Source organism: Malurus melanocephalus, unplaced genomic scaffold (assembly GCF_030028575.1).
Source record: "Malurus melanocephalus ecotype Western Australia unplaced genomic scaffold, MMel_1.1 scaffold_620, whole genome shotgun sequence".
Classification (NCBI taxonomy): Eukaryota; Metazoa; Chordata; class Aves; order Passeriformes; family Maluridae; genus Malurus; species Malurus melanocephalus.
This window is the reverse complement of record NW_026623852.1, coordinates 189,842-211,024: the sequence shown is the minus strand read 5'-3', so window position 1 is coordinate 211,024 and position 21,183 is coordinate 189,842. Positions and strand designations below refer to the sequence as shown.

At 43.8% G+C, this 21,183-nt stretch overlaps 1 protein-coding gene across 1 annotated transcript in view; it reads right to left on the bottom strand.

The window, feature by feature from the left end:
- The window catches only part of LOC130583735 (transmembrane protein 132D-like), a 42,312-nt gene that overhangs the window by 1,248 nt on the left and 19,881 nt on the right, over positions 1 to 21,183 (bottom strand). Inside the window, exon 2 of the mRNA XM_057383286.1 lies at positions 3 to 847. Coding sequence (XP_057239269.1) covers positions 3 to 847 — 845 coding nt within the window. The remainder of the gene's footprint in view (positions 1 to 2; positions 848 to 21,183) is intronic.

Here is a 21,183-nt window from a genome sequence, read left to right as displayed (position 1 = left end):
ACAAGGAAGGTCAAAATGTCACCTTGCTTGACAGTCTTTGGTGCGTACTGGATGACGACATTATCATCCAGTCTCATTTCAGTTAGAGAAGGGGCAGCGTGGGTCTGGTAAAGGAAAACACTCCCAATCCTCTGCAAGGGCGGTCCCGACTCATCGATGTCATTGCGCCCCGCTCGCACCCCGTCACTTCTCCTCACATCCTCCTTGGCGCACTCCCCTCTCTCATCCCCTGTTTGGATAGAGTAGTAAAGCTCAACAGGGCTCCCCTCTGACCTGTCCATGTGTTTTTTGCGCCCAGCCACCACGCTGGGGGGGTTGAACCAGCTGGGCAGCAGCTCCAGCTCGGCCACGCACAGCCCCAGGTCGCCCTTGAGGCGGCAGCTGCCGCGCACCTCGCGCGTCTCGCGGAAGGCGAACACGCGCAGGCAGGGCAGCCGCTCCGAGGGGCTGAAATCGTCCCAGTCCCTGCCCACGATGTAGAACAGCACCTGCACCTTGGGCTTGCTCAGGTAGATCTTGGTGCTCAGGATGTAAGCCTTCAGCTTCCAGTTAAAGGAGAACTTGTCGGTGGATGCAAAGGGGTTTGAAGACAACATCAGGTCCTGGGGCACAGCCTGTTCGATGGAAAAGGGGCCGTAGCTGGCGTTTAACACGGGTGGGCTCTTGGATTTGTAGATCAGGAAGGATTCCACTCGGGACTGCAAGCTGGAGTTCCTCATGATATCCTGGTTGGCTTCCTTGAGGAAGAAGGAAACGTCGGCGTTGTGGATGCGGTAGGTCACAGGCAGGTAAGTTGGCAGCAAAGAAAACCTCTGTATGCTCTCCAGGATCCCCCGGCTGTCCGTCACTGTTGGGAGGAAAGGACAGTTTAAACCAGAGTTTAAACCAGAGTTTAAACCAGCAGCTCTTGAAGGCATTCTGTGCTATAACCTCACTGAGGGGTGGGCAGTGCTGTGGGGGTTAGAGGCAATAAACATCACCAATCCCTCACAGGTACCCTGTGAGATGATGATTGATCTGATCAGCTCAGAAAGCAATGGTTTATGAGCCATTCTGCATGGCAACCACATCAAAAGGAGTAGATCATGTAGGTTTGCACACACCAAAGGTCACACCTTCACTCCCAGCAGACATTTATTACCAGAGAACAGAATTACCCAGTCAGGACCTGCAACCCCAGAGCACTGCACAGGGACATCCAGAGAATCTGAGCATTACAGCAAGCTCCACCTGCACAGGAAACCAGGRCAATGATTTCACATCAAATGCTGCAAATGGACCTCTCAGAGCTCACTCCAACCTTCCTTTCAGCACTCTCAAGCAATAACATGGACCCCAAATGGTTTCCTGCACAAGGCTGAATTTCAGTTTTTTAAAAGCAGTTATCACAATAACCATTTACACAACAGCTCCTTTACATCACTCTGGCACTCCAGCATTTCAAAAGGAGCTGTATTTGCATCCAATTTACAGTCCCCTCTATTTCCCTTTAGCCATGAATAGAGGGGTTTTTTTCTGTAAATCACCATCAGGATTGGTGCCCCTGTTGTTGTCTAACCCTCACACAGCTGCACTGTGCATCACTGCAACTCAAAGAACCTTTTGGATGGCACTGAGCCTCTCCTGCTGCAGGGCACCTATTCCAACTGTGCCATCCACAATTACCTGAGGCAGCCTCAAAGAATGAGCCCAGCATCCTTTCTATGAACTGTCAGCCCCAAAGAACAAAGACACGCTGTCAAAAATACCGATGCAAATACAGCAGCACCTTTCCTGTTTGAACATCTGACCTTCGTGCTCACATCTTCCACCCTAATTACAAAATAAATTGCGTTTTTTTCCCCCATAGCAAATTCAAATCCTTACCCTTATTCAAAAAGGGGATAAAGGCTCACCACAGATGGCATTCAAAGACAGTCCAGTTTCTCAAGCTCTAATTCACAAATGCTTTAGTTGACTATATTTTTTTGCTTGGCATCTGACCTAAATATTTATTTACTCAGTGAATACTGTAGTGGCCTAAACTGATGCCAGTCACTCCCAACTACTTTGTCCACCCTCAGACAAGTCATTTTTCCTGTGTTGCTGTTCTATGCCCCAAAAACAGAGGTTATTACTATTTCTTTCCCCTTCCCCTTTGTCTGTGCAGTCTGCAGCTGATTTATCAGATTTATCTGATAAATTTAACAGATTTATCTCACTATTTGTGCAGGAGCAGCACATGAAATCCCACGGCTGGGAACTGGTGAGGGTCTCCAGGCACTAACACCACGAAAAACAATAAACTGAGGTTTAAAAGGAGGAGCAGAAAACTTTCTAGGTGCAAAAGCAAAACCAGYTGGATTCCTAAAAAAGATAATCCACAAAAACACTTAAAAACCAGCAACAATCAAAACAAGGTAAGGGTGGGCATCACTCAGAAGGAAAATCTCAGATTGAAAAACGCCAGGAAGAAAGTTTCACAATTTTACAAAATCTTTCCATCTTGGAAAAGTGAAATTCCTCTTCCAATAAAGAACTGCAATAAAACCTTTCTTTTAAAAGTAAGGAAATAAAGAACTGGAAATGAAGACTATCTGAACAATCAGGAAATGGCCCCAGCGCACATCAACGTATAAGACTGTAAACTGAAAGCCTGGAGTTCTGTGATCCCCCAGAGGTGGCAAATCCATCTTAGATCTTGAATAAGGATCATTTTTAATAAAGAGTAAATTGCAGAACTTCTTTGCACACAAAACCACCCTTCATTTTAGCCTTAGAGAGGGAACTGAATGCTGGAAAGACTTTCTCCAGATATTGAGAGCAAATGAAGTTTTTGCAGACCTTTTTCTGGATAATSCTCCCACAAAGGCTTTGGAGTACTGAGTGCAGGGCTGAGCTCTCCTGGGCAGCCCCAGGATCTCCTGTGCTCTTGTGCTCCTCCTTCCCCACCAAATGCTCCATTTATAAACTCCACACTCATTTCAGACTCCTCCCAACACCATTAAACACAGCAAGGTGTCAAAGCAGCATCTTAGGGAGAGGAAAAAAAACCTCAAGGTATTCAATTTGTTATTCCCCTTGTTTTGATTGCAGCTCCCTCCCTCCACAGGAAGAAGAACATTATTTTTATATTAAAATTAACAGTGTTTCRCCTCGTAATTTTTTAATCATTTATTTTAGTGCTTAATTATCTGAGGGATTAAAAACCTTCCCTTTGTGTTCCACATCTCCACAGGACAACATTCCTGGGATTTTATAAATCAATGACTCTTGGGAGTAGGAGAACTACACAAATAGGGAAAAAAGGAAAGAGTGAAGGTGAACTGGGTGTGAAAATAGGAACTGGGTGTGAAAATAGGAACTGGGTGTGAAAATAGGACCCAAGCTCACCAGCTGAAATGGGGTCCACTGGTTTGAAGTTCCTGGGCAGTGCCAAACTGGTCCCCTCTCCACTGTCCTTCCCCCACCACCAAGCTGGGAACGTGCACTGAAAATCAACTGGTTTGTGCTGGAAGTGACAGCAGCTTTCCAAACAGCCAAAGGCCAAAAATTCAAACAATTTCAAACCTTTATCTGGGGAGAGTTATAATCAGCACAAACATGGAAAAAAAAAAAGTCTCCAAAACAACACTGAGCTCTGCTGTACCATCTGGATTTTGACCGTGAAAGTTTATTAAGGACTCTGAAGGATAGGAAATTAAAAACAAAAACAACGATCAGCRTCCTTAATTACAACCATGACTATTTTGGTAAAAATTATGCATGTTTTTACAAAGGCAGAATTGCAGAAGATTACAATATTGTGTGCTATGAGTGAGACCCAGCATAGAAGTGGTGTTTTAAAGATTTAAATTCTATAATCTACCCCAATATTACATTATATGTTGAACCTATTCCATCATTCCACTGGAATAACCCATCTGAGTGATTAAGACAAGACTGAGACAGTGACTCTGAATGTGTCAAACACAACAAAGGATGGTGAACTGAAGTGCTGGTAAGGAAACAACATCGAGACAAAAAAAATAAATAAATTCAAGAGCTGCAGTTTACCTCGACTGCATCACAATGTCTGAGAATTGCTCCCCATGGAGACCTTGGCACAGATGGAMCAGGATGGATTCCTTTCCTCTGACTGACACTGCTTAAAAACTCCTTGTCATGGATGGAAGAAGCACAATGTGGAGGTCAGTGAATCTGAAATCATCTCAGAGAAGAGCAGCACGTTGGGTTTTCTCCTGCACAAACCTTGTGCCTTGGTGGATCCCTCAACWCCAATTTGTAACTCACTGCATTTACCTTGCAGACTCTCACTGCTTTCCTCATTAAGCTGTTAATTGTGTACTGCAGCCTGGCTAAGGATCCTCAACCTTTATTTCTCTATATCACATCACTGCAGCTTTCAGTCACTGACAAAAACACTCTTTTTATAGCTCAGTGCAAAGTTATTGACCATGGCTTCAGAAAATTGAACAAATCTGCCAGACCACTGACTTCATTCTGTATTACCAGATCCTTGGGATTTCAGCCCTCACAGTTACTTCATTTTTAAAACTGTTCAATCCACAATCATCCAGCATTCATGAGATATAAAACTCTTCCAATCAATTATATAATGCTACTATTAAAAAAAAAAAAAAGTAAATTGTCTTTTTCTTGTAGATGGAAGGGAACGAGTTCTTAGGAAAATTGCCTTACAGCTGCAAGCTCAGGCTGGTAATGCAATAGATCAAATTTGTTGCTGTATCTTGGGGATTGAGATAAGTGGTTCATTTCAGTAAGGCCAGAAATTTTACCTTTTTAGTTAGCTTCAGCTGCTCTCCTTGAATCTTTTGAACACTTCTGCTCTTCTAGGTTTGCTATAAATTGAAATCATTTCAGCCAAAATATCCAGGAAAAAAAATCTGTTAGTGTGATAATATTTTCAGCTCTGGAAAGTAATGTCACAGGAGACATCTGTTTCAATAAAACTGCAGGCTCACTTGAAAAATTAAGATATTTCAGTTTTAACCTAGTGAAGTGGCTGAATCTCTAATGCTCAGAAGGGAGGCATTTTAAAGCCAAGCTATAAARAGAGAGTCCCTTCCCCAGGGACAGCTCAGGCAGCTCCTGAGTGAGGATGATCAGCTCTGAATTCTGTGAGTGACACAGAGGGGCAGAATGTGTCACAGGCAGATCTGAGCAGGGTCATTTCCATCCTACAGGGTTTGTTTGTCATTCCTTCCTTAGGTCCCAGCATCCTCCAAAGCCCTTAGGAACCAGACTGGAGCATCCCATGGATGACTCCTGTGCTCCTTCTTCTCCAGCCTTGGTTCCATTCCCTGGAACCATCAGCACTGCACTCCTGACCTTGGCATTAAGTGCTTTCTGTGCTTTCTTGACAGAAAAGCAGCTTTATGACAGTGGCCAAATGGACGGCGAGGCTAAATGTAAGGGGAGGACTCAACCAGCCAGATTTTCCTGTAGCTTCCACTACTTCAACATTTGGAATAAAAAACCCTCAAACCCACAACAAATAAAACCCAACAAAAGCTCTGCCACGCTCGGATGAGGTGGAGCTGAGCCATGCCCAGAGGGACAGAAGGGGCTGAGCTCCAGCTCACAGGAACAGAACCAAGGCGTTCCTACCCTGCAGATGAACTGTTTATTCCAAGTGCACAATTGTATTTCAGGGTTTCCAGTGACCCATCGTTCCTGCACAAACTAAAGCAGCAATTGTCACTGTCAATGAACAGCCACCACTGACATTGGAACACTCACTGCCCAYTGTGCTTCACCTCCCTGCCTGGAAGAGGAAAATCAGCTCACCAGAGAGAAATTAAAGAATCCAGCTGTCTGCAGCAAGCACCCTAACCTTTCCTCCTGGGCTGTCACAGCATTACAGAGCAGTTTCCAGAGAAGGCTCCTGCTTTTGGTAACCAACACCATCACTGGAAAGGGCAAACACCCAGGGAACAGYGATAAGGCCAAATCGATGTGTCACAAACAGGAGAGCAAAAATAGAGCCCTGCAACACACGAGTCGTGCATTTATCTGTAGCAAATTAAAAAGAAAAATGGCTCCAAGGCCCAAAATCACCAATTTCTTTTAAAGTCCTCTCCTTATTAGCATTTCAGACTGCTCTGCCTGCTTCACTTTATAACATTCCCTGTGACCGTTTCATCCTTGGGAAATTATCATTCCTCTCCAAGAGCAGTGCTGTTCCCAACCTGCCAACTTCTCCCTTTTCCCCAAGTTATTAAACTCTCAYTCCAGTTCTGCACCTCTGCAGAGCTTGTTAGAAAATCGGGGAAAGATGATTTGATCATCACGGCTGCAGACCATGCTGAAAAGTTTCTTGGGGAAAAGGTGACTCCTCCTTTCTTGGAAGAGAATTTTAAACAAGTTGAGGTATTTTAAAGAGTGCAACACACACTTAACAGCACACGCTGAATAAAGCAAATTAGATTTCACAAAGATGCAGAAAAATCACCTGAACTATCATTTCTAAGAGGAATGCACATGTTCAAACCATTCTTTTTATGAAAACAATCAAGCACCACTACTGCAATGAGAAAAAGAATTTTTAAGTGCTGAGTCATGCAAAGAAGGAAGATGAGCCAAGGTGCTCAAACTTCATGAGGATCTGCCTGATCAGAGAGATGAGTGAGTTATTGATGTGCTGAAGGGACTTTGTGTGTGTTTCCATTTCTGCCATTCCCCCTCTTCATTTAAGTCTCTGCTTCCAGAGAAAAATAAATGAAGATTTCAAAGATTTAAAGAAGAAAACAAAGCCAAACACACAAACAAAAAGCCCCCACAAAATTAGAAAGCTGAGATACTTTCCAGGAATATCTTGATTTAAACACAGTTTCGTAATGGGATTTTGTTTGGGAACCAATGGAGAGAAAATGCTGAGTAGCAGGGGAGTGGAGTGACAGGAGTCCAACATCAGCTGTCAGATTCCTCCTGACACAGAAATACAGGGAACACCTTACACTGCTCAGACTCTGTTCAGACTGTCAGAAGTTGATCAGATTCTGTCTCAAATGTCTGCAAAATTCCCTCTTCATTYTCTGCAGGATCCCAGGGCTGTGCAGAGGCTGCAGTTCTGTTACCGGGCCATTATTGATGAGAAAAAAAAAAAAAATCTAAGCATTAAATGCAGCCCTGAGTCAGCAGGAGGGACAGAGCATTTTGTGCTGCTGCCCTTTCCTTTCCTGACACAGCCGTGTCTGTGACCCTGCTCCAATCTGCTCTGGGAATTGCAGCACTGGGGTGTTCATGACTGCTGGTTGAGCATTCTTTTCCCTCCAGAGTATGGTTTTTTTTTTTTTAAATTCATTTTTATTTTATGAATCCATATCATGCCTCTACTTGCTGCAGGCTCTGTGCCTAACACTGAATTTGTACAACCAACAATTACRATATTGATCCTCGATGGCTACATTCACTAACAAGATAAAATAAGAAAATCTGTTTTAAGTTTTATTTAAATAACACCACAGTGCTGGTATGTGCAGTAAATTTCCAGGAATTTTAATGTTTCACTAAATACCTACCCATTTTACATTCATTAAAGAAAGGGCAGCTTAAAAATACCTGAGTGTTCTCAGAAGGAAATGAAGATAGTAAAGGGTACCTGTTCAGGTACCTTTTGCACCTGAAAGTCTGGAAATTGGTGGACACCAGAGAAGATAAATACACACATTCAAACAGGTAAATCTGATTTTGGCAGCGTGGAACAGGGGCAGAGCTCATTAACATTGGGTGTTTCTGTGCTTCCCTGTGATCTCTGCTACAGACACTCAGAATGCACAAATTCCTCAGTCCACAGCATCCTCCTGCTCACAAGAGGCAGCAAACAAAGCTTTAATTCCTGCTCTGAAATAACAGCCACAGTCCAAATCTGTCAGCAGGCAGGAAGATCTCACACCCTTCCCAAATTCAAAGGCTATCCTCATTAATGGAGATGATAAGAGCCCTCCTGACATGTTCTTATGAGCTCCTGAATCACTGGCTCCTCATCCTGCCCAGGAAGTTTTCCTTTGCTGCTGGAACCTGACATTCCCCATGCTTTTCATCTTCCTGTCAACCAAGCAGGGAGCTGAGGTCTCTCACAGAAAGAATTTGCCTGAATAAAAGGGCTCCCAAACACCAGATTAATTAATCAGGCAGCTTTTCAGTCTTATTCTGACCACTGAATCACATCAAAGCTGTGGCAGTGCTCAGCAGAGTTGAGCTCTGTCTCACAGCCTTTATCATCCCCTGGTGTATCCATGATAATAATCCACTCCCAAATATGARCAGAAGAGCCTGTCCAGTCTAAAACTTCTGCTAAATGGTTCCTCTCTTCTCATTYTCCTCCCAGTTACAAACCCTGCTGTCCCCACCAGGCAAACTGGGGCCATCTCTCAGGTGAGATGGATGAAATCATCCACCTTTCCTTCTGCTCTTTAGAAATGGATTTTACAATACCTGCCCATTCCTCCAGCTTTAAAATCTCTCTTGTTCTGGAAACAAAACATTGTGCTCCTTCCTCAGCTGTCTCCAAAGTGTAACAGAAAGGAGAGTCAAAAGGATTGCCATTATCATTTTATAGCCCSATAATGTTTTGTTTCACTATCCCAGCAAACTCCAAAGGGCATGAACTCCAAASTTATCCAATATTCATTTAACTAAATCTAGGGAAAGTTCTCTGCTCATGCAAAACTGCAAAATCTTATTCAGAAAATTATTCTGCCTTTTCAAACCACCCTCATTCTCTCGCACACCCATTTAAAGTGCTCTCTGGATAAGCTGATATGGATTGGCTGCAGTGTTCAACACTCCAGAAACACCAAAAAAAGAGATTCTGCCTGACAAAGTCTGCAGTGCTTTCCTTGGCACTTCTTTGGGAGTTTATCCTGTCCGTTTTGAGCCATTTTTCACATGTCCTCACAGATTCTAAAGGTCACATTAAAATCCACCTCAGCTAAACACCTTGTTTTCCTGAAGCTTTCTAGAACCTGGAATGCTGTAGCTGAGTGCCACAGTCAGGATCCCCCCAGGAGGATGCCCTYACACACAGAGCTGCCTTCTCTGGGGGTTTAATTACAGCAAAATTCCTCCTGGAGAATCTGGAGGGTGTTTAATATTCAGCAGCAATAGGGACTGCAGGGGAGAACCTCTGGGAGCTCAAGATTATTCCCCTTACCCTGCAATTAGCTTGGATACTTTAAACTCCTGCTCCTTGGGCATGAAGAGTTTGAATTCATCCCACTGAGCAGCTTTCAACAGGAGATTCCAACAGCACTGGTGAAAAACACCCAACGGAAAGCTCAGAAAAAATTACAGTACATTCAAACCAAATTACAGACAGACTTTCTGCCAAGCAGATCTTCACACTTGCAGAGAGCACAGACTGAATCTCTGTCWCAGGCATGGTTCCCTGCACATTCCCAACAATTATCCTCAGGAATATCTCAGGAGTGTTTGCATGTGGGAATCTCAAACAGATCCATTCATATCTGGTGTCACTGAGGGTGTGAGCAAAGTGCAAATCCTACTGCAAGTAAAACATCTTCAGTTGTGGATATTAAACCTGCACCAAATTGATTCTACAATTGTATAATTGACTGATGCTCCACATCRCTGCTGGTAAATAAGAGATTAAAGCTGAGGTTCTGTAATTGAATGTGTCCAGAATAAAGAGCAGTTCTGCCAGGTGGGGTGAGACAGATGGTGGGATTTGTGTGTGAGCAGAGCCCCACAGAAAAGCATCACCCTTCCAGTTCCAGCTGATCCTGCACTGCATTTCCTCCAGCAGGGTTCATTCACACAACTGCGCCTGAACTTTCTGATACCTCACTCTAACTCTGTGTGAAGAACTGATTTTTCAGCTGCCAAGCTAAACTAATCAAAACCTAAAAACAATTCTCTCAGGTCAATCCAAAGTGAAATACTTTTCAGCACCCCAGCACTACCAAAGGGAAGGGAAAAAAAACCCTAATAAAAACAAAGGAAAGGACCATGTTACCCTTTAAAAATTGCAAAGAAAAAAATTAAAGCCTCCAACCTTTCTTCTCAAGCTCCATCTTACTTTTTGAGTATTTCTTTCACAGGAAAGCTGTTCTGCATCTCCATCTTAATCCACAGCCTTTCTACTGCACTGGCATGGGTAAGAGCTACTGGAATTTGGGAGTTTTGAATTTAGTGCCTCCATAATAAAAGCAGCTCCTTTAGAGCTTGGCCTTCCTTCCCTGGGAATGTCACTTCCCTCTCACTGTCCTGGCTGGRTAACAATCACATCACTGAATAAATGGACTAAATAGCTGAGCAAATATTTCTGTGCCTAGTTATCATAATCCACAAATCACTACCAACTGKTGTTTTATTACATAACAGAGATAAGGATTAAACCTGGAGTTGGAAGACAACGAATATATAATTAAGACCAAACAGAAACGTACTGATTACTTAATCTAATTTRTGTTACATCTCTTGTTTTACAAATTAAGATAAGCTTCTTTACATACCCATGCTTCAGTCTATAAGTACTTACAGCCCCTTTCCCAATCCCTAAAAAATGCTCTGACTTGGTGAAACAAATCACAGAATGTACAGAATTCACCACCTGGCACTTTAGGAAATACCCAGGAATAAATCAAGCAAGACAAACCACTCCAAGTGAAGGAAAGCAAAAGCATTAAAATGACACATTAAAAGTGTGCTGCCAAATTACATATGGTTCACAGCAGTGCCACATWTAAAATTTAAGACTTGAGCGCTCGAAATTGTACGAATGGAAGGAGCATCACTGATCTCATGGTGACTGAAAGTGAGGAGCTGCACATTTTGTAAGGAATTTTGGCTCCTGACTATGGCACCGGAAAGAGGAAGACAGAGCAGGTTCATTGGAAGAAATTATTGGGAGAAATAATAACAGTAAAGGCACACAGCCCCTCACCCAGCCCAGGGCACTCACTGCTGTCTGTCGTTCTGTCTGTCTGTCCAACACTGCAGCCTTTCCCTCTGTCCTGCTGAGGCTGAATGTCCTCCCAATTCACACCAGGGCTGGAGCCACCACCAAATGAGCCACCCCTCTGTTTGCAGGGGTTTATAAAGCACAAACACAGCTGAAAGTCATAACGAGCCCAGCACTAATTTAACAAGTTACAGCTGAAGGCTTTAACAAGCTACAGCTGAAACCTTCTTCAAGGAGCTTAATCTCTTCAAATATTTGGAGAGTTGTTGCTCTTCATAAAAATACTGCTCTTCGTAAAAATACTGCTCTTCATAAAAATACTGCTCTTGAAGTCAAATCCTTCCTCTGCTCCTCTTCCTCTCAGCAACTTTATGAGAATTTTTGGTTTTTACTTCTTTTTTTGCCATAAGTAATAAGGAACCTTTCCTGCTCAGGTCTCAGTCAGTCTGCACACCAATTAAGCTAATTGGCAACATATTTGAAACACTCCCTAATTACAGCTGCAGAAATTTTCAGAGAACAACCTTTCTGCAATTTTTCCTTCAATCAAAATATAAAAAAGCAGTGAACGCTCTGCAACTCTTAACTCTTCCCTGATAAGGCTCTTAAAAGACTTTCAGAAGAATTTACTSGAGTGATCCCCTGGCTGTGTGGCTGCTCAGTGCTGTTGGATTGGAAATTTTCCGATGAGTAACTTTGGGCAGGCAGTGATGTCAGGAAAAGCACCGCTGGGGATGTGTGTTCTGAGTACTGAARAGCAGAAAAGCTGCACAAGGCTCTCACAAATGATTTAACTCAGGGTTTTGCTAAGTCATGCMATCAGCCTGACCATCCCAAATGTGGCTTTAATGAAATCCAGGTTTCCTTTTTAGCCCCCCTTAATTTAAAAAGCAGCTCCTGCTGCCTGTGCACCTCACTTTGCTCTTACAATTGCTCTGGAAGGACAATGTGTTATAKAAAACATGCAGATCCTGGCTTTAAAGAAAATAAATTATTTGGGGTTTTTTTTCTGTGTTGTGTTTTAGTAGAGAGAGAAAAAATCCACTCTAAATTGCACCATTATTAGTAACTGATAATATCTCATGGCCATTACAGAAAAGGGCTGAGCTATTTTGGTCTATGAATGAGGCTGTCTTCATCATCTCCTTGCTTTTTTGACCCAAGCAGAGAGAAAAAGGTTCATCTTCTCTTTCAGTTTTGCATTTCCTCTGGTTCTTGGCTTCGTGCATCAGCCCCTTCTRTCCAGCATTATTTCACTTGAACTGCTCTGATTTGTTTCCAGTCTCCAGTGCAGTTCCCAGTTGTAGTCTGCATACAAAGGAGTAATTTGTTGCCTTGAGCCTGGTGGTTAGAAGGGAGGAACGCTTAAGCAGGGATGGCACATAGAGGAGAAGACAATGACTTCCAACACTCTGGAAATGTCAGACCCTGACCTTTGAAAAGACTGAAAGGAGCCGGAGGGCACAAACCCTAAGGGATGTTTCTGCATGAACAAAGATGGGCGGGGATTGTTTCTGAGTCAGAAAAACAATGACACATTGCTGCCCTTGGTTCTCCAGCCTGTGGAATTACCTGATCCTACCAGAGATCCCATTGTGCWCCACTCAGCAAATACCTTCTCTTTTTTTTTGAAGCAGGGAAACAATAGCCCTCTAAAAACTGTGAAGAGGAACGGGCCTGCAATCTTTAGCTCCCTGGGAGGAAGGGTTTTGTTCTTCACCGTATCTGAAATGCCCAGAGGAGCAGGAAGGATGGGGATGTGGGCACAGGATGGGGATGGTGGCACAGGATGGGGATGGTGGCACAGGATGGGGATGGTGGGAACGGGATGGGGATGGTGGCACGGGATGGGGATGGTGGCACAGGATGGGCACAGGATGGGGATGGTGGGCACAGGATGGGGATGGTGGGAACGGGATGGGGATGTGGGCACAGGATGGGGATGGTTCCTGGCACAGGATGGGGTGTTTTCTGGCACAGGATGGGGATGTTTCCTGGCACAGGATGGGGATGGGGTTTCCTGGAACAGTGCCCTGCTCTCTCCAGAATGAAGCTCTGATGGGGTCACAGCAGATTTGAGGGGTTTAGGGGAGCACAGGAGGGACAATGGCCATAAAAACACAGAGTAGTGCAGGTGTAAGCCATGTCCTCTCTAGGCTGTACTGCCAGTGCCAGGCARTKAACAGGCTCTGGTGAAGCAGTGAARTATTCAGGTTGCCTTTAATTTSCTAAAWTCACCACCAAGGCAAAGCACATCCATCATCCATCTAAGCAGTGAGCACTGGGCTGTGCTGAGCCCACCCAGAAATGGATGCAGAGTCCATTTCTCTGCATCTTAAACTACTTCTGTAATTTGTTCTGATTTAAGTGCAGTTGCAAACAATGGAATTCTTCTAGGATTGCCCACATTTGATTTTAGCATCTCAAGAGAATCTATGAAATTCAATATCAAACCCATATTTTTTTATCTCAAACCTTAAACTACGTCCAAACACAGTCAAGATCCAGAAACAAAAAACCCCTCTTTGTTTCAGCCTTAACTAGGATGGTCTCTTGGCATTAGTATTTTGCATTCATAAGAAGTCAGTGAACTAACAGAAAACAATGTGTGTAAGACCAAGAATCAAATCAAAGCTACAAACACAAGGAGTTTGTCTCATGGATGGTGTCTCCTAACCAGGATAGAGCTCAGTTCTCTGCAGCCTTTCACAGTGCAGATCAAGCAGCTCACCGTGCTCCTGGGCTGAGATTAACTTTAAGCAGAGCTGTTATCCTGTGTTCATCAGCCTTACAAAGCCTAAGCCAACAGAGAGGTCACCCAGACCCTACTSAGGAGCACTTATTAATGCAGAGCACACCTTTCTGTCTGTCAGTAAAACTGGAAAGAACTAATGGAGGCAAATGTATTACAATTAGCTGAAAGAATAGTAAATGTCCTCCTTATATTATTTTAATACTCTTCTCAAAACTTTATATCACTCAATTCAGCAAGAAATTTCAGGAGGCTGCTGGAATTTTGACTTTTCTCGACAGCACTACTTTCCCGATCAAGGTGTGAGCATTAACTGGTAACTACTCCCATTTATATGAATAATGTCCATTTTAAAGTTTCAGCTGCAGTGCAACACCCAATTTGAATTGCTGCCTGTGAAAAGAGTGGATTCAGCACATCTCATTTATGTGCTTATCTAAACTGGAGGCAGCCACACAATATAATTTAGTGTATACAGCACTTTGCTAATAGAGAAGCGATGCACKGAGTAGCTTTTACTCAGAAGGTTTCTTTAGCTTGGAATCTGAACACTTAATACAGCAGAAGAATTTAATTTTCTGGGGCACGGTTTCTCACTGACACAGGTGCTCTTATAGCAGAATTTACAGAGTCCATTATCTTCTCAAATAGGAAGCACAAGAAGTGATCATGCAAGAAAAGACGTTATAAAAGACTTCACTTAATCTGAGATTTGTGGGAGTAGAGCTCCAGTTTAAACCTCAAAAGCCAAGTTCAAAGTCTGCTGCAGACGATGGTGTGTAAGTGCAGGAGCTGCCCATTTAGCCAAATCCTGACTGGAATTGCCACCCAGGCAYCCCACAGCACCATTTATCTCTCTGGGTGTCTCTGAGTAATGGAGAGSACACAGACACTGACAGAGCATGGAAAATTCATTACCCGGCCACGGAGGAGGGGAGGGAAGAACAAACACAACACTTTTCATTTGGCACTGACAGCATGGCAGGGGATCAGTGAAACATGGGCAGAGCCCTCGGGGAGCTGCTGGCAGTGCTGGGCTGTGCTCAGAGTGAGAACACACACCTCAGGATGGACAGGCAGCAGCCTTTAACTGGAGACTTTAATTGCAGGTTGTGATGCCACCCTGAGATCAGGGAACCCCAGAGCCCCAGCTCTGACAGGAGATGCCACTGGAGAGGTGAGGGAGCGGTCTCCTCTGATTTCCTCACAGTTCAGTGGCATTTTGCTCTCTTGGGGCACTCAGAACCTTYAAACTCTGCCCGACTGATGCAAAGCCTCGCTTAACCCCAGCAGCACACACGTCACGGGCAATCAACAYAAAACTCTCCATGACTCTCCATCTCCAACTCTCCAAGCTCAGCAAAGGGTTCACCTTTGGAGCAGGAGCAGAGTCAGGGCTGGCTGGGATTCCTCAGAGCCTTCAGTCAGCACTGGGGATGTGCTGTTTGTGAACAGCTCAAAGCTGCCACTTCCCATCTGTTGGTTTATGATAGGAGGACTCATCAGGATAMAAACAAYRCAACAAACTGARACACAATCTCTGTGTGAGTAGAACCTCAGTGAGTTCCAACCTCATGGTGTTGAGTTCATAAATAACAGCAGGGTACCAGAATTCTGAATTTCAGTGGATTAAAGGCCAAAGAGAAATGTTAGCTCCATTTACCATGGGAATGGGAAGGAACCATGGAATATGGAAGCATTCAGAGCAATGGGATTGTACAGATTTGTGTCTTTACTCCAGATGACCAGAACAAGAACAGTTCATGAGGAAAGAGCTAAACAATGGCTGTAGTATTTAATCTTATTTAAATGAAATCCACAATGTATAACAAAGTGTTGATAGCACAGAACCCAGCAAGCAGTAGAAGCATCTCTTTACAGCAGAAATCACTGCAGAGGATTCAGGGCTGAGAATGATCAGCAGTGGATTCAGGGGTGAGAATGATGAGCAGCAGTGGATTCACAGTTTAGAATGATCAGCAGTGGATTCAGGGTTGAGAATGATCAGCAGTGGATTCAGGGTTGGGAATGATCAGCAGTGGATTGAGGGTTCAGAATGATCAGCAGCAGTGGATTCAGGGTTGAGGATGATCAGCAGCAAAGGATTCAGGGTGGAGAATGAGCAGCAGTGGATTCACAGTTTAGAATGATCAGCAGTGGATTCAGGGGTGAGAATGATCAGCAGTGGATTCAGGGGTGAGGATGAGCAGCAGAGGATTCAGGGCTGAGAATGAGCAGCAGTGGATTCACAGTTTAGAATGATCAGCAGTGGATTCAGGGTTGAGGATGAGCAGCAGAGGATTCACAGTTTAGAATGATCAGCAGCAGTGGATTGAAGGATGCCCTGGGTACAGAAGCTGCTCAGTGCTGGTTCCTGCCTGGGGACACTCTCTGGCTGCTGCAAACAGCACAAATTCCTCTGCTGGCTGTGTGAATGCTCAGCAACTGTGAGCCCTGTCACAGATTGTGCTGTTGCTAGCACTCTGCTGCAGAAACCGGGGCTAATTAACGTGAAAAGCAAGAGCTGGATCACATGTAAAGATGAACAGGTAGATAAATACACCTTGTACCTGCTGGAGAAATTGAGGAGATGAAAGGATCAGACCCAGCACAAGGCAGCAGGCAGTGGCACTCTGTCAGAGGTGCTCTGAGTTCATTATCACCTCCAAAGGACATTTCTCCCCAGTGCTTCAGCCACAGGAAATTTCAGAGCAGGTTACATAAAACGTTATCTTGGCAAAGATCCGCGGGTTTATGCTCTGAACCATCTTTTATGTGATGTTTGGTTTCATTGGACCATTCTGATTCTAACAATACCATGGATAATAAATGAAGATGTTTCACAACTTGGTAAGATAGCCAAAATGCCACTACCTACCTAATGAGCCTTATAATTGAGTTGTAATGAATTTTATGKAGTGCTGTGTAACTGGAATGATGCAGGAGACACTGGAAGATATTTAAGAGGGAAGAGTTCAAACACAGTTTTCAAAAGCAGGGATGAAAATAATCACCAGTTTACTCACAGAGTTGTTACTCCTGACAGGATTCAATTTAAGCAATGAGATTACTCATGTGAGTAAATCTGTCACAGAAATAAAGCTGCAGAAAGGATGGGATGGAAAGGTGATGATRTTTAGAAAGCTTTTCTCTGTGCAGCATCCAACAAAAACTGTGCAATGCATTCCTGTCAAGAGGTGGTTTATTCTAACACGACATGAAAGCCTGGGAGTTCTGAAGAAGTTAATATCCACTTTTAAAAATATTTTATACTGATCACGATTTGAGCATAAAAGCAAAAAAGTAAAGTCTCTCTTCTTTTGCTTGTTTTCTCTCTGTTTGATGAGTACTACCTCATTTGGATTTCAACTGAAAAAGCAATTAAAAATGAAATTAGGTCGATAAATCAAAGAAATACTTTCTGATCTCCTAACTTGCTGACAAACTTTTTAAAAAGTGGAATAGATGACAACTAACAAATAACATGGYTTCACACAAAACAGTCCTTGAAGCAAACCACATGGAATTCAAACACCTGGCAGCACTTGTGTGAGCTTCCAGAATATTCTGAAACACATGCAAGATTAAATACAAAGAAACAAAAAAACCCTCCCATTTTTCGTGGTGTTTTGCCCAACATTTTCCAAGAAAAAGGTATGAACCCAAGATTATTAGCTTCTAAAAACCCATAGCTACAAACACTTTGTATCTGAAAATATTTCAAAGACACTTGAAAGCTTTGAGCCTTCTGTGTCACGTTTCTCTCATTAAAAGTGTGTGGCCACAAGACCTGAGCAGAACCCATTTCACTTCACAGGTATTTGCATTTTTATCTTMTCTGGGTTTACACTGCCATGGGAATTCCATATTATCAGATGATTTTAAAGAATAACTGGATGAAACTCTGTTTATCCAACTACGTGTGGGTTTGACACATGCAATGAAAAGAACAGGGTGTGATCCAAATCTCCATCACCCAGGGCTCCACATGCACCCATCACCCTGAGATCATTGATGTGTCCAGAGATCATTGATGTGTCCAGAGATCATTTATGTTCCCAGAGATCATTTATGTGTTCAGAGATGATTTCTGTGCCCAGAGATCACTGATGTGCCCAGAGATCATTGATGTGCCCACAGATGATTTCTGTGCCCACAGATGATTTCTGTGCCCAGAGATCATTTCTGTGTCCAGAGATGATTTCTGTGTTCACCCTTTGGGCCATGACACCATCCCAGGCAGCACTGATGGGCACAGGAGTGCTCTGCTGTTCTCTCTTTGCAGAGCAGTTCCAGTGCCCAGCTGAACCATCAGTCACAACCCCACAGCTCTGCTGCTCCAGGAATAAAGAGAGAAAAGCCTTGTTGTGACAGGCATGCTCTGAGCTCTGCTGGGACTGTATCTGGAACAAAAGCTTTGTGTGGCTTTGTCTGATTTCTGCTTTATTACCAGGAGCCTCACCTTATAAAAGCAAAATATTCAAATATTGGGATCAGATAAGTGACTTACACACACCTCAAGTTTCCCTGAATGAATCCCTGATTTTCCCAGTGCCACTATCTGCTGTGTTATCAGCCAGTCCCACTCTGCAGTTTATGAAGAGAACACCACTGGCTTTTCTCAGCTCTCCCATTTTTCACGAGCCCGATGCTTGTACACCCTGGCAGCTTTTTAGCTCAATCATATAAATGTCTTAATACCCTGCATTGATCTGGAATCAACACAGTTGCCAACACATGGATAAAAAGCATCTGGAGAATTTGCTGGTTGTTATTTCAAGCTGTTTATTATTCCTCCAGGACTCATATGAACACTCAGAACTATCATGCCTGCATTAATACTGCTCTGCTACACCTCTGGGTACAGTAACACTGTACATTAAAGATGCTTTAGAAAATTGTTTGCGAGTGGATATTGCACTGGGATTACTCTGTACAGGCTGCAGCTTTCACTGAATAAATCCTGGAGAAGGGCTCGCTGTGAAAGCAGCGGTTTGAACTCCTCACAGTGGCCTTTGGAACACTGCTGGGAACAAAAACAAAGCACTGGTATTTACCAAGTCAGATTTCMAACCTGGGATTTGGCAGACCTGTGATGAATAGAGACTCAGGGTACATTTATAGCGCTGTGCTTGCAGATTGGCACGGGAAAAGAATCCTTCACAGGCGACTGAGGAGTTTCTTGTGTGCTGCTCTTGTTGCCCAGATGGAAGCAGAGATCCCCATTTTATCACACWGGTGCAGTATGACAAAAAAAATATGAAAAAACTACCACAAACATCAGGGGAAAAGTGAGAGAGAGAGAAAACTCATTGCTGAACTACCTCCAACCCACCAGCCACTATTACTCAAGTTTGTTTAAGTCATGAAATCACACAGTCAGAAAAATCCCATTAAGTGGAACAGGTTCTGTTGCCATTAGGARAAACAGGAGCAAAGGTGGGAGCAGGAATGAATCAAAAGGTCCAAATCCAGACGTACAAATCTGTAATAATTCCATTATTACCACTGAAAATCACTTCATGCTGAAATGGGGGTTCAGGGTAAATCTATTGCACGAGTTTTTCAAGACAAATCAGCACCATCAGCAAACAGGCTGCGTTTTGGACAGAATATTGAGTACTACACAAAYCTGAATAACCACAGCTTTACAGCTCTGCTGATGGGGATTTATATGATGGATATAAATTTCCATGAGAGACCAGACTGAGCAAAAAAATCAGTTCCCTTTGGTGGAGTGAGTATTCAGTGATGCTGTCAGTCCAAGCCCTGTGTGTCCAAAGATTCCCACTCGTTCAGGATGGACATGAGGAGGAATTTGTTCCCTGAAAGGGCTCTCAGGGACTGCAATCCCCATCCCTGGGGTGCTCAGGAAATCACAGCACTCAGAGTGACTTCGGCTGACACAGTGGTGTGATTGAAATTGTGACATTCACCACTGATTTCACAATCCCAGAAAATTTCATTCCAAGTTTTTTAACTGCYCCGATTAGAGTTTTTGACTATAACCCATTACACTGTTGATTATTATCTTCTCTATCCATCCCATCTCCGTATTACATTATCTATGCATGAACCCACATGGTAAGTAAAGGGATGGGGAATCTACATATCTATCTGGACCATTATTAATCATATAAGAGGGAAAATGAAAATGATTTGCCAGATGTTATTAAAATGTCCAAGTCATTTTATCCCCTAGCACAGAATAAAAACGCTACTATGTGGCTGTTAATATACAGTAGATGGAAAATTGCTGCTTCAAGTATAGAAAATATTGTAGCTCCAAGCCTTTAGAAATTCAGTTTGCCAATAAAAACCTCGCAGAACTGAATATTAAGGGTCACATCCAGCATTTCCTCCATATTTCACCTGACCAGGRTTATTAACAAGAAAACTCAGTGCCTTAAGGAAGCAGATGGAGTAAAGAACATAGAAAGGATGTGGTACAACGGAGTTCCTCTGCAGAATTACAGCACGTACCATCGAGCATTGAAAGAAAGGCTGTGGCAGCAGCAGTTTAGTCTGGAAGCACTGAGTGTCAGACCCAAAGCTGAGATCAGGAGGAAAAGCTCAGATCAGGAGGAGGCAGAGTTGCCCTGGGCTCAGATCAGGAGGAAAAGCTGCCCTGGGCTCAGATCAGGAGGAAAAGCTGCCCGTTTACATGAACACAGGAACAGAACATTTCCAGGAACACAAACGAGTGGAAGTGTTTGCCACCCCTGTCCATGATCCAGGGGTAATCTCCATGGAGAGGGTGGCATGGGTTTGTTCCTGTGGCTGTTCAGAGGAGCTCAGTGGTGATGATGGATGGTGATGAACTCTCAGTGATGTGCAGGGTGCCCTGTGCAGAGGAAAGCTGTGCTCCAGGAGGGTTCAGAATGGGCACAGTAACACAGTTTGCCCTCAGTGCAGGGCTGTGCCACAGCAGGGCATTGGGGAAGCACTCACAGGGTACCCAGTGCTGTCCAAGCCCAAAAATCTGATCATTCCCAAGCTCTGAAGCCTGCAGATGSAAACCAGAGTTGTTTTTCTTAACAAACATCCTTTCCATGGTAATGCTTGCTCAAAGCTGTACCCATTGCAGGCTTTGTGCAGGGCAGGAGGTCAATCCTCTTTGCTGGCAGATGGTGATGGGGGCTCCACAGAGGGTGGGTGACCATGACCAGGGTGTTCCTCACCTCAAGCACCAGGAACTGAAACAAATGTGCTGTTCATCTCTGGAGTTATCTCTCTGAAGGCATTGCTGTGTTCTGGGAGTTTCTGTCACCACTGGGACAAGGCTGGCACTGTGCAAACCTGAGCTCTKSCYKWKGATCTCCCATGACAGTCCAGCATGGCCCAGCACATCCCTCCTTCTGTTCTACTGAAACAAGGGAAGGTGGCCTTCAAATTGATGTTTGGGATGGCCCCATCCCTGCAGATGTTTCAGAGGAGTGCAGATGTGGGGCTCAGGGATGTGTTCTGAGCTGGACAACCTTCCTGCTGATGAAAATTTCCATAA